Source organism: Musa acuminata, chromosome BXJ1-8, assembly GCF_036884655.1.
Source record: "Musa acuminata AAA Group cultivar baxijiao chromosome BXJ1-8, Cavendish_Baxijiao_AAA, whole genome shotgun sequence".
Lineage (NCBI taxonomy): Eukaryota > Viridiplantae > Streptophyta > Magnoliopsida > Zingiberales > Musaceae > Musa > Musa acuminata.
Genome location: NC_088334.1, coordinates 43,711,834 through 43,725,750, shown reverse-complemented (window position 1 = coordinate 43,725,750; position 13,917 = coordinate 43,711,834). Strand labels below are relative to the sequence as shown.

The 13,917-nt window shown below is 36.9% G+C and overlaps 1 protein-coding gene across 2 annotated transcripts; it reads right to left on the bottom strand.

Annotated features, from left to right (window-relative positions):
• Window positions 1-7,414: 7,414 nt before the first annotated feature.
• LOC135588028 (BTB/POZ domain and ankyrin repeat-containing protein NPR5-like) lies at window positions 7,415-9,927 on the bottom strand. 2 transcript variants are annotated; one of them, XM_065079958.1, is made up of 3 exons: window positions 9,798-9,927; window positions 9,180-9,662; window positions 7,415-8,633 (listed from the first exon to the last, which is right to left on the bottom strand). In XM_065079958.1, exons 2-3 carry the CDS (start codon window positions 9,600-9,602, stop codon window positions 7,662-7,664), a joined length of 1,395 nt encoding a protein of 464 aa, XP_064936030.1. In that variant the 5' UTR covers window positions 9,603-9,662; window positions 9,798-9,927; the 3' UTR covers window positions 7,415-7,661. The 2 variants fall into 2 exon arrangements, with proteins under 2 accessions (XP_064936030.1, XP_064936029.1); XM_065079957.1 differs by lacking the exon at window positions 9,798-9,927 and having other exon boundaries at window positions 9,180-9,787.
• Window positions 9,928-13,917: the final 3,990 nt, after the last annotated feature.

Here is a 13,917-nt window from a genome sequence, read left to right as displayed (position 1 = left end):
TTTATAGCACACGGTTTTACGTATCAGTCCTTACACAAGTCTACGATTATTACATTTGCCCTTATCAATATTAATATAACATGTATGCCCCTTCGAATGATTAGATTACCAAAATAACTCAAATTATTCACTCCTAATTATGCTTCTGATATCAAATCTCATCTTCAGTATTTACTCTTGGAAAAATATATATATAATTTGTTGATGCTAAACAAAATTTAAGCCAAATGATAAATTTGATGTCCAATTTAAGTTAAATAAAAAAGGTATATATATTATTTTGGATATATATATATAAATATAAATATGTGTGTGTGGGTGTAATTTTATGTCACATTAATAATTGAGGAGGAGGGTGGGTTTGAGGAAGGAAGGAGGAAGGATAGAGAGAGACCACGCGGTTGGTTTGGATATTTATTTGTCACCAAACGTGTTATTCTTTCTTTCCCATTCTATTCCTTTCTTGGGTTTTGTGGGGTCAAACAAAACTTGGACAAGCAAGCTTCTTCTTCTTCTTTGTTGCCCAACCTAAGCAAAGGGTCGCTATTAGAATAAGAATATTTTCCCCCTTAATTTACTCATATATATATATATATATATATATATATATATATATATATATATCAACTTATGTATTAATAACTAGAAATGTTGATTAAAGATGTCGATGGAGAAGAAAATGAGTTTTAAGAGTTTTAGTAGACTATATGCTTGGATAAGATAATCTAAGTTTAGTAAAAGCAAAAAAAAAAAAATCATTAATTATTCATCAATCAATTAATTATTTCGGGAATAATGTATTATCTAATTTGATTGGTAAAGAAGTGATTGTAAGATTTTCGGATCATAACCCATGTTTTGTAAAAAATAATCAATTATGTTTTGATGAAATTATTATTAATTTTATAATTGTTTTGTATAAAAAATATTATTTTGTGATAACATTTTAGCTTAGAAGATATGCCACTTGGGATGGTTCCTTTAAAAACCTACAAAACAAAAATATAAATAATTTTTTTAAGAATAAATTAATGTTTTAGGAATGTATGATCTTGACATATTTAATTATTGAATTATCTAATTTTCTTTCTTGATTTGAAAGGTAATTAAATTTTATCCCTTGATGGGTGACTTTGTGAGTTTTGACCAAGAGGCCAAAAACAAAAATATCAAGTCAATCTTGAAAACAAGTCAGAGTAGGGGGCAAGTAGCAAATTAAGATTGTGATTTTAGAGAGAGAAACAAAGCTCCCCATGCTATTTTATCCTTCCAAAATTAAAGAAAATATTCTAAGAAGTAATATAAATAATTATACTTCTAAAACAAGAGGAAGTATATAATTTTTAAGTGAGGTTATTATAATTTAACGTTGCCTAGTCAACTTGTCTTCTTACTCTAAAAGTAATTGTTGAGATTCGTGCAAGGAGATGTCGGGCAACTTCGATCGTTCGATACTGAAGTAAATCTCAAATTTCTTACGTCCTAAATCAAGATTTAGATTTTTTTTTATTTGTACATTCAAAATCACTTGACTGTGTGTTTACATAAAAATATCTTATAATATATAAAATATTTAAAAATTATATATAATAAATAATAATAGATAAATAAAAGCAATATATTAGTAGTATAGAATATAATAAAAATGATAATATCAACCGACATTATAAATATAAAATCATATTCGATAATATATAAGGAATTAATTATATTAATCCAACTAATGAGGTAGAAATTTCGAGACTTCAAGCAATTGGGACAGTTGGTCCACTACACATAGTTTGGTAGAGTTATTAAATTAGTATATCTCACCCAATAGAACGATTATTTTTAATCATTAAAGTGTCATTCGTTCTATCATAACCCCTTTTGGTGTCATATTTAAGTTGGAAACATATTTCTTTGTTGTTGCAATGCTTGATTCATTATCCTTGTATTCATTTTAAGGAAGAAGAAGATAGAGGAGGGATAGAAAAAAAAAGATGATTGGGAGGAGATAAGAAGAGGTGTAGAAGCTAGATTATCGGAGGAAAAAATGTTGATCAAAAGTGTCTATACATATCTAATCTAATCGATTCATGTGAATTATCTAAAAATCGATCAAAGTCAATCGATTTATTTTAATTTCTTAGATATGATTTAATTTTTAATTTTTTAATCAATTCTGATTCGATTATGATGTCTATTACTAGACGAGTTAAGTTATGGTACGACATGAGACACGAAGTTAAGGGCCTCTACTAACTCTTTTTTTTTTCTTCTCATCAAAGAGAGGGTAAATGTTTTAATTTATGTCCCATTATTACGAGAGATTTTGATGGTGCTTATTTTTTCTAATTGATATTATTGTATTACATTATATTATATATATCCCTTCAAATATTATGGTTTACACATATGCTAATATTGTTAATACCCATTAAAAAAAAATTCAGTCTATAACCAATTTTACCTCTAGCTGATAATTATTTTTCGAGTTAAAGATATATAAAACTAAAACATATTTGTAATTTTTTTTATCATCCTAATGAATTATCAATTTACACATATGTGTGTGTGTGAGAGAGAGATTATTTTATTTACTCTTCAAATTTAAATTCAATATGTATATTCCTGCAAAAAATCGAGAAGTTAAAGATATATATCATTTGAGATAAATCATTATCATAATATTGTCGAAGCTTAAATTGATAAAAAAAAAAAGGCATATGAATGCATTCTAAAACCTTTTTTTTTTTCTCATTTCCTAATTATTCTTTTCCCCAAAACTTTATTATTCAAAATAGGAGTGGGGAGTGAGTTAGCAAAACCAAACACATATATACCTCTAAATGTAATGTCCAATCAATCTTGATATGATCTTGATATAAGATATCAAGGATTATTTTCTTATTAAAGTACTTAATCTTATTTAATCTAAATACGATTATTGAATTGATGTGTGGCCATCACTCATCAAAATAAAACTAAATAATTGAATTCTTTACTATTTCTTTTAGCTCTTATGGAAAAAGATATTAATTCGATTAGATGTTTCACCAGATATGCCAGCAGTTTTTATAGAAAATAAATAGATTGGAATAGACTAGAAAACATTTTTCAAATCCAAGAGTCCAAATCTAAGAGTCTAATCAAATGGACCTCCATGTTTATAGGAACATGCACAACAATTTTGAATGAGCCCATTAGTGGATCCCAACATCCAATTAATAACTCTTACTCCTACTAGAATTAGGAATCAATTCTATGTTCCTCCTTGTGGCAACGATATGATGAAGCTATCAAGATTGTGCTTATGTTGATCATGCAAATAAGATGATGTTGTCACTTGTTTTGGAGAGAAGTTCTTGTGAATCCTAATCACTACTTCTTTTATCTACACACTTGAGAAAAATCTTAACAAAAGCATTGGATCATGTGATGGTATTCAAAAATGAGTGGAAAAAAAAAATGTTGGTCAGCACAAACTATAACATGAAATAATATTATTGGTGATTCAATTTTATACAATGAATCATTATGCCACCAACATAAGGCTTTCGAATTCGAGAGACAATAGATTTGGATCAAACATCTTTGCAAATCAACTACAAAGAAGTGTTTCGTGAAGCATATCACAAAAGTCGAACCATAATCTTAAGAATATATTATCAACTTCACAGTCCAACACCACAAGCTTAAGAAGCTAATCCATAAATTACCTAATTAGCTTCTATATATTGGGTTCTTCATTTATTCTTTTATAAGAATTAAACAATCTTGTAGTGCTTATGCCGATTGTTCTTTTTCTCTAGTAAGATGAGAGTTGCAAAGCTCATAATAAACCATCTGTACTAATGCTTAATCAGGCTTTCTTGTAATAAAAGTTGATCCTCATAATAGATTGACTTTTCCAAACACATTTAATATCAAGTTTGATCCAAATACTGAGAAATAAAATGATTTGGTGCCACTTCATATCCCATCAAATGCCTCGTCTATCGATAATCTCGCTTTAACCTTTTTTTTGTTATAAGAAATTTAGCAACTTGTAATTATTATCTTTACGGTGGTCGATCTTTTGACTTATCAATGGGCACCCTAATTAGACTATAATTTATTAACATTTGAAATATTGATTTCGACACTTAGAAAGATTGAAAACTCACATCCCACTTAGATCAACATCCATATCATCACAATCGGTATATTTGAAATAGAATTACTAAAAATATCGAAGGATTTTCAGAATCTATTAATAGACCTAAACTTTTAGATAAAATGTCAGTGTATTCTTTAGAATGAAAGATCTCATGATCATTACAACACATAGGCCTTAGTTGGCACAGAACAAAGAAGCATGACATAGAAGTTACTCTCTAGAAGTTATTCATGAACTTGTTTGCATGCAAGGACTAGTAGAGAAATCCATGTGGTTTGCTTGTTTTGACATAAAAGGAAGGAAAAGTAGTGAAGAATATTTAGGCTTAGCACATTTGTTCAACCTGTCTTTTATCACTTGCATCACACCATCTAATTCTTGGGCTTATGTTGCTAGAAGACATGCACATACAACACTAGATGATGAATTTTGGGTACAAATACATTGCATTCACTTGCCTTGGCTTCACAAGAGAATGGAATGCATGTCATTGCTCTTTGATGAAAGGAAACATGATGTGAAATGAGTTGACCTCATTGAATTGGAATCTTGGATTTGGGGATAGGGAAGTGGACTTGTCAAGATGCCTCATGAGATCCAAATCATGACTGCATTGAAGTACCAAAAGGAGGGACATCTGAGTCCCTCAACTCCATTTCAGAGAAGACCCCTTCTCACACCTTGTCTGAGGTTTCCTGCTGCCTTTCTCCCATGTCAAATTGGATGATGCTTGTTGTCATAACAAAACGACCCAATAAAGATAGATTCCAAACATAAAGCCACTATATCTTGTCCCATAAAGAATCTAACATAGGAAGTATTAAGGGGTTGATGGGGGCCCTACTTGGCCTGCCACTCCCATAATAAGTCATATTCTCTTTGTTAGGCTCTACATAGCTAAGGAATAATACAATCTTGAGAATGCTATGTAGGTAACTCATCCTACACTTGAAGTGGTCACCCTTAATTTCATGATTGAAAGTAAAATACTTGATGGATTTGGCATAAGATAATAGGTACTCTTATCAAGAGCCTACTTTTCTAGAAGTATGAGGTATCATCCAACAAAAAAAAGTTTGATAGAGGAAAGAGGAAGGAAAGGATGGAAAAGCATTTGATAGGAATAAAAACAAACTTTCATCTCTTTCTTGTCTTATCCAACTTATTTGGACTTACCATTATACCTATTGAGGAAAGCAGATAATCACATATTTGCAACAAATTTTATAGCTCTAATGCTATCGAATTTTGACTCGAGTCCGATCCTTAGGTCAAAATGCTAGAATTTTGCTTGGTAACATGGTTGATATGGAAATCTTGATGTGGTTAGCAACTTTCATGTTTGATATGTTATTTTCTGACAAATATTCTTGCTTTTGTACATAAAATATAAGTACTAGCTTTCTAAAATATAGATACAAACACTTGAAAGAAAATACATCAACTTCATTGTTCTTTCACAAGGATCGAAATAATTCAATGAATTTAAAATCATTTCATTGTTTGCAATGCCACATAAAATTGTAGGTTAATTAGAGGTTCAAAATAGATGCCAAGGCATTTTCAGGTTTTCACAAACTATTTCAAACCAATTCGGTAGACCATCCAAAGATTGATGGAGCTTAACAAAGAACATTTTGTGACTGAAATAATGGCTTTCTTTGGAAATTATGATTCTGGAAATAAAGAGGTTTTTTTTCGCAAGTTTCATGTTTAGGTTCGGATTCCAAATTTCTATCGGACTTATTTTTCTTTTACATACAAAGAGTGTTTATGTATTTGATCTTATAAATTTTCATATAACATATACATCCTCTAAACATTAATGCTCTTCATTAAACATCCATCCATACAAGAAAGCTCAATTTTTTTTACTTTTAGCTTTGATTTGTATCAACTACATTTTTTTTTTTTTTTTTGCAACGATATACATCTAAATTCAGTTGTATAGAGATTACCAATTTCACTAACTTTGGAGGGAATATATGTGCAATTTTGCCTAGAGATAGAACTGATACTTTATGCTTAATTAGAATTTCTTCATATTTCTAGTTTATTTTAAGAATTTCTCATATGTATGAATGCCTTCGATTTGAATTAGTGCACAATTTTAATCGATTTAGCTAAGCTGTTAAACCTAACATTAGTGAATCACCATAATTTCTATAACCAGAAATTGGGCAAAAATCTAAACTTAAGCCTCTCTCTCTCTCTCTCTCTCTCTCTCTCTCTCCATACTTCTATGATCCTATTTATAATTAACTTGATCAAAAGTTCTATCAGGATTATCTTATTAGTTCATCCTAGCATGTTAAATGCATTGTAGCAAGATCATAAAACATCTTGTAAAGATCATATATGATAACTAGGTCAGGACTTGATGCTTTAGGAGATGCAACATAATATGTATAATTGCATTGTGGTAAAAGGCTTTGTTATATAGTCAAAATGTCTAAAACTGGTACCTCTCTAGCCAGTGTAAATTTCATGCTATGCATCATTTAATTTGCGTTGTTTCTTATATGATCATGCATTTTCTTCAATGTCATCAAATGTTGTAGCAACATATGTTATTTTGAGAGTCGTGCATCGTGGAAATCATTTCTGGTTTGAGACCTCACTTACAATGCAAGTCATGCATCATGAATATAATTGCTAATATTTTATTCACATATCTGATTTCTCTATAGTGCTCCATACTCATTGGAATAGTATGTCAGAGAGAAGAAGAGCATGAAGAGGAATAGGAAGAGACAAACTACAAGGAGGCATCATGGAGCTAAAAGAAAGACCACTACAGAGGTATACTATTGTGGCTAAGATCTCATAGTGCTTATAAAGCCATGTCCAACAGAAGACAGCTTTGAGACTCAAAAAGAAACCTAGAAAGAGAGAGAGAGAGAGAGAGAGAGAAAAAAAAGGAATTAGCTACACTAAAATTGATGGGAGAACAGTCATCAATAATGTTGTAGTGTTGTCATGCTCAATGCCACATTCATGCAAGACAAGGGATGTGTTGTTGATCCTGCTAGAATAATAGAAGGCTACAGTTGCTAAAAGTTTCAAGAAATCCTGCAATACTGCTTCACTGTGTGTAGAAGAGAATTGGCCTCCATCAAGTTCTTGGTGTGATGAGATATGTGAACAAGGAAGACAAAGAGATTGACCTGCATCTCCTCCACCATTCACAGCTTACTTAGATTCTTGTTGTCTCCCTCTTCCATTCCCCCACATGCTGGTGCACCCCCATCAGCTAATAGACCAAAAAAGTACTAGAAACAATGGTGAAGAGGATGCAGCTGCACATGTCCCTTCTTCCTATTCCTCCAAAAACAACAAGAGCCTTTGCAAATGGATACAACAGTATCATCGCTTACTGAACTCCATTGCTTCTGTGCATTCTGACTCACACAGACACACACACACACACTCTCTCTCTCTTGGAGAATGATGTGACCGATGTGTTGTCGATAGTAACCAGAGAGAAGTAGGTGGTCTTTCAGATCTTACATAGCTGTAGTCATGGGAAGCCATGGGAGGGATACAAGGATGATGGGCTTCTTTCGTCCCCACCATTATCATCCATCTTGCATCCGAATTGCTCTGCCATGCCAAGATTCAGATACACCATTCTTGAATCCAGGCTGAGGTTGATCATGCTCGAGCTCGAGGGAGTTGCGTTGCAAGCACCTGTTTCCGGGTTCGTCCGTGGGTAGATGGCCGTGCTTGGGTTGGTTCCGGCACCATAGTTAGCGTCGTCGCGAGACATGACCAATGCAGCAGACTGGACTAGCTCGAGACACAGCCGGAGTTTGTTGGGTTCGACGTGCGACAGCCCCGGCAGCGTACCCTTGAAGAGGAAGTTGGAGGTCATGGTGCGAAGTATGTCGAGCGGGGCGACGCCGTCCGTGGTGCGAATGTTGGGGTCGGCATGGTGGTCGAGAAGGACGGCCACCATGTCGGGGCACACCATCTCGGCAGCGATGTGGAGCGGCGTCTTCCCGGCGGCACCCGCCAGGCAATTGACGTCGGCCGCACCGAGCTCGAGTAGAGCCTTGACGACCTCGCGGCTGCAGTTCTCGACGGCGTAGTGGAGCGCGAGCGCGTCGTCAAGGTTCAGCCCCTCCCCCATGACCATCAGCTTGACCAGTTCGACGTCGGAGGAGTCGAGCGCGCGACGCATGCGGCGGATCTTCTGGTGGTGGTCCTCGATGTCAGCAGATGAGATGGCGACGTCGATCGGGTGGGTGTAGTGGTGGCACGCGAGGAAGGAGGGCCGGCGAGCGAGGGAGGACCTGAGACGAAGCTCTTCGATCCTGGCGACCACGTCGAACGGGAGGTGCTTCGCGAGCAACTCCGCCGGGAGGCCCGACTTGGCGACGAGGAGCGAGCAGGTGGTCCACAGCTGCTGCATGTCCTGCTCCCACGCCGCCATCAGGACCCTCATCACGTCCTCGATCGACGCCTTCTCCACCATGCTACCTAATTGCTTCTGCACCCATTGGCAGCAAGGATGAACAACACACAGTAGGACATGACTTTGCTACAGATAACAAACTAGAAGGACTTTTCCCGGTTGAATCCTTGCATAAAATATAGGAAGAGGAAGACAGAGAGTTCTTCTTGGGGAGCGATGCAGCTGGTGATTGCGTTGGGAGTCAGCAAAAGCGCACCCAGTTCAAGGAATAGGGAATGATGAAGAGGAGGAGGATCTATCGAGGGAGGGAAAAGCCTAACTTAGAGATGCCTATGGTGATAGAAAGATGGTCAGATTAGTGAAAGAGACCCGCTCATAGAAGTTGCTGTAGAGGTACCTTACGTACAGTGAAAAGAAGCAGGAGAAATTTTGGAGGAGGAGAAGAAGAAGAAGAAGAAGAAGAAGAGCAACAGAAGTAATAGTAGACAGAGACGTCCAAACAAAAAGGATTGCCGCTTGCTTCACTGTGAACGACACTAGTAGTAGCTATCTATCTGATCCCCAAGAATTGGGAGAAGGAAGGATTGGCCGAGCTATATAGGTGTGTGTTTGAGAGGAGACCTCGGTGATCTGCTCCAGCTGCTTCACGCCGAAGGAGCGAGCGGCGGCCAGGGTGTCGAGGGCGAGGTCGACCGCGGCGGTGCAGTGGGTGTGCCAGCAGCCTCGCTCGCCGCAGCCGGGGCGGAGCTCGTGCTTCTGCGGCACCACGGCCGTCTGCCCGCTGTACAGGAACTGCAGGATCAGCAGGAACACCTCGTAGGTGACCGAATTCACCGGGATGACGGCGGCCCCGCCAGGCCTCCTCTGCGAAGAGGGGTCAGAGCCACAGAAGAACCTGCGGAAGAAGAGGCTGCGGGCCGCGAGGACGCAGCGGTGGGCGTGGACGAGGCGGCCCTCGACGCTGAAGGTGACGTCGCTGAAGGCCTGGCCATTGATGAGGAGGTTGAGGTAGTCTAAGGAGAGGGACTTGAGGGTCTCCTCCATGATCACCACCTCCCTTCCCTCCTGTACTCTTCCTCTTCGGTGTCTACCGATCTCTCCTTTCTGTAGATTAAGGTTCAGAAACATTCCATGATGGTTCTGGCAGAGAAAATACTGTCAGGGAAGAAGAGAGAAGAGGTGTGAAAGAAGCAGGGCGCCTTCAACTTCTGGCTCAAGCTGTTCTTCCTATCTGCATACCTGTGTGCTTGTGATGGCTTGAGTTGTTCTTGTCTTGGAGAGAGAGAGAGAGAGAGAGAGAGAGAGAGAGAGTGAGAGAGAGAGGAAGGAATTACTTGTGGTGTGTCTATGTGTGACAGAAAGATAGAGCAATTTGGATGGTTGTGCTTGGCGGCTGGGGGATATAAATAATTGAGGTGGTAAGAAGAGGAAACCGGATGTAGATATGTTCTCAGAAGGGAAATGCACCTCCTCGCCATGAGATGGCTGCCAAAGTATCTCATTTTACTATATTCCATCTTCTCCCCACGCATCATGTTACTCACATACCTCACAAACATATCCTCTACTTGGATGATGTATCAAATCGATTAGGGGCAGTCATCTCCTAAAACTGCGTCCCACAGTGAGTTAGTGATTCATCCTCAGATGCTCGACGGGGAAGCTTTATATTGACAGGTCCACATCGAGCATGTGGACCATGAAACCTACGGTTCAGGGGAGCTCCAAAGACTCCCCACCTCTAACTCTGGAATGCCCCCTTCCTTCGTTGAAATTTCCTCTCTCGCTCTCTCTCCCATGTGAAGGTCTATGTTGGGTGTCTGTAAATTACACCTTTCCGAAGACCAGTCTATATCCTTTTGATCTTATCTCAACACTGAACTCCGTCAGCAGCAGCCGCTGAGGCAGGTTAGTAGAGAGAGAAAGAGGAGGTGGAGGAGGAGGAAATGAAAAGACTGGGCATCGTGCTTGGCGTCAGGGCCGGCCGGTCTTTAATTTCAACTGGAGTTATGGGGAGACGTGAAGGGCGGGGACAGCGGCAGCAGCGGCCATAACCACGCCATGCACGCCTTGAACGAAGCCTTGCCGGAGGCAAGCAAGAGCGTCGCGCGTGCCGACTGCAGGAAGACTACTTTATGATGCATGGAGCAAGCTCGTGCGCCAGGTAGCGAGCAGAAAACACAGAGAGAGAGAGAGAGAGAGAGGAGGAGGATGGGTGTGATTGACGCATCGCTGACAGTCTTATGATTTGAGGAGGAGTGGAGGAAGCGACATTTGACCGGTCATTCTCGACTCATCACCATCTCGCTGCTCTTCCATCCCCCGTGCCACTGCTTCTGCTCCTGCTACGTTCACCTTCTTTCCTCTGTCGCCCACCACGTACGTACGAAGGCTCCTCGTCTAGCATCGAGAGAGAGAGAGAGAGAGAGAGAGAGAGAGAGAGAGTCCCACGACCGGGAAGAGCTGCACGTGTAAACCTCAGCTTTTACCTCACCTTACAGATCTCTGTTCCAATCTCCTTTCCTTTAGGGCTCCTCTGTCCTCTTTTCTTCTTCTCATCCTCATTACTCTTTACCTTCACTTGGGATTGATTGACTTCCCTAATGGTAGTTGATGGTCCCTGAGTGGACCACTTTGATGATGATTACATCTTTTTGGGAGAGCCAAATCAACTTTGCATACTGTTGTTCCAAAGGTAGATCATGCAGGAAAAGCTTGCCAATCATGAGCTTATTCTTTGTAATTGCATAAATTTTAAGTTATTCTAATTTTTTTTACATGATTATTCAGAGTGACAGTAGTTTAGAGTTTAGTTTAGTTAATTAGCAAAAAATTTCACAAGTTGGAAGTTTGAGATTAAAAAAAAGAAACCCAAAGATGTGTCTAAACTTTCCAAGTCAAATTATTATTACTTTTGAGAAATATTGGGCCTATTTCTGAATCCAAATATAGCTTTGCTTGATCTGACACATTCCAGAAGTTGATCCAAACCTACTTAAATGCATCCATTTGCTTATGCATCATTACACATGCAAAGCTCTATTTGGTTCAGAACAATTCATGACATATAATTTACTCACAGTATAGTGGGCTAATGCTGCACCTAAAGAAATAGACTGCCAAAATGGGAGTTGATATTGAATCTGTGGACAAGAAAAGCTGTGTGCTAAGAAAAATGCCAATCATTTATACTTGACAGGTAAGAAATCATGCATCATCTGTGAATTAAATGTACTATGCAAGGGTATAGTAGAAGCACAGACTCATGTAACCATCTCAGCACATGCTCTCACTATTGAAGCACAAGAAACTGTCCCCTATGCAGCCAATCATCATTCAAGTTAATGGATGGCAGATGAAACATAACATAAGAAGAGAGTATTGCATATGTTGTGGGCATCCATCCAGCAAGCACACTAAAACTGCATAGTTAATACAGTAGATAGCAAAAGGAGAAAGATGCACAAACAAGCAGTCAGTCCCTTCTTCCATTATTCCAAACACTGTAACAGTTAAATGTGATACATAGAAAGTGGGACAAAATGGAGTAAACTCAATAACTGCATGCTCTCTCAGGGATATGTAGACACTACACCAAACCCTAACCTTTACTGGAATGATTTGTTGCCTTAGAACACTCAAATCTCCTTCTATCTCAGTAGCTCTTAATGATGTTGTTTTGGAATGGTCATCAGCTGATTCTGAAGAGGGAATATTATGATTAGAAATGACTACACCAAACCCTAACCTTTACTTGGATGATTTGTTGCTTTAGAACACTCAAATCTCCTTCTATCTCAGTAGGTCTTAATGATGTTGTTTTCGAATGGTCATCAGCTGAATCTGAGGAGGGAATATTATGATTAGAAATGAGCCATTGGGTTACAAGTCTTGTCCAAGAAAAAATATTCAAGGAGGTGTCATAGCTAAAATTAATGTTGTCCACAACCTACCTTGCACATCTAATAAATGGATGAGACACCATAGTACCTACAGCTTTTCTTTTTGAGACACCATATCAAGCAAAAATATAATGCAGAATTTATGGGTTTTTTACTCCAACATAACTTTAAAGGAATGGTGGTATCAAAGATTGATTTTTCTTCACCAGAGTGATTATACTTGTGGTGATAACTGATGGCATCAAATGGTGTCACTCAAAACTCTAATAATGGCAATGGTTGCACTAATAATTATAATTCTTACCTAATTCTGTCCACACATATTGTAGCGTTACTCCAACTACAATACATCAATAAAAAAAATAGATCAATGAACTTAGATTTTTTTTTTCTTTTTTCATTTTGTATATGAGTGATTCGAGATTATATTTATTTTTCGATAGTATGATTTTATCGTTGGAGATATGTGAAGGTATAAGACTTTCGAGTCGGAGTGAATTTGATAATTATTCCTCTATTTTTTTTATTATATTTTGATTATTATTATTATTAATTATTATTTTCTTTATATTTTCTAGTCTTTGTCATAAAATAAAAATAAAAAATTCATTTCTTCTCCCCCTACATTAATTTGGTATCAAAGTTTTTGGTTTACTCAAAATATTTTATCATCAAAGTCGATCAATATCTTAATTATATGAACTCCGGATAAGTGGAGCCAATTAATCTATCATTTATTAAGTAAAATTAAATAATATTAATATATTTTTAATATATAATAAATTATCATATATCAATATCTACCAAGGAGAAAAAGGAGTAAAGATGATTTGATATCAAAATGAAAATAAGAGATATTACCTTTTTAAAAATATAAAAAATTATCATATATTTGATTTGATATAATTATAATTTTATTTTATTTCTATAATTTTCTTCTTATTCTTGTACTTGAGCTATAAAACAAGATAGATGAATATTACCTTTAAAAAAAAATTATGTATTTGATTGATATAATTATAATTTATTTTATTTATTTTTATATTTTTCATCTTATTCTTATACTTGAGTTTATAAAACAAGATCTATATTTTTTATTCTCACACTTGAGCCTATAAAATAAGAATGATAGTTCTTTTTCCATATTGTTTGTGAGTGATGTAAGATCATATTTATTTTTTAATGACATGATTCGAAAATGTCATGCCCGAGTTTGCTCCTTGAGCTATAACTTCATTTATTTGTATATTATATTTTTAGTTGTTATTATTCTCTTCCCATCTTTCTAGTTGGCATTAAAAAAGATGCAATCCAACCTACCACAAGTCCTCCATGTCACATCTCCGAAACTTGTTTCCTAGTAGGATCAAATATCAGTTCATAAGCAAGATTAACTGGATGAGAAGTTCATGGTGGAGGTCTCCTCATTGAAGTACTGTTGCATGAACACTCGTCAG

Coding starts and splice junctions, on each gene's coding strand:
- LOC135588028 (XM_065079957.1), bottom strand. CDS start 9,686: ATGTTTCTGAACCTTAATCTACAGAAAGGAGAGATCGGTAGACACCGA. Junction 8,634..9,179: donor AGCTGGAGCAGATCACCGAG/GTCTCCTCTCAA, acceptor CAATGGGTGCAG/AAGCAATTAGGTAGCATGGT.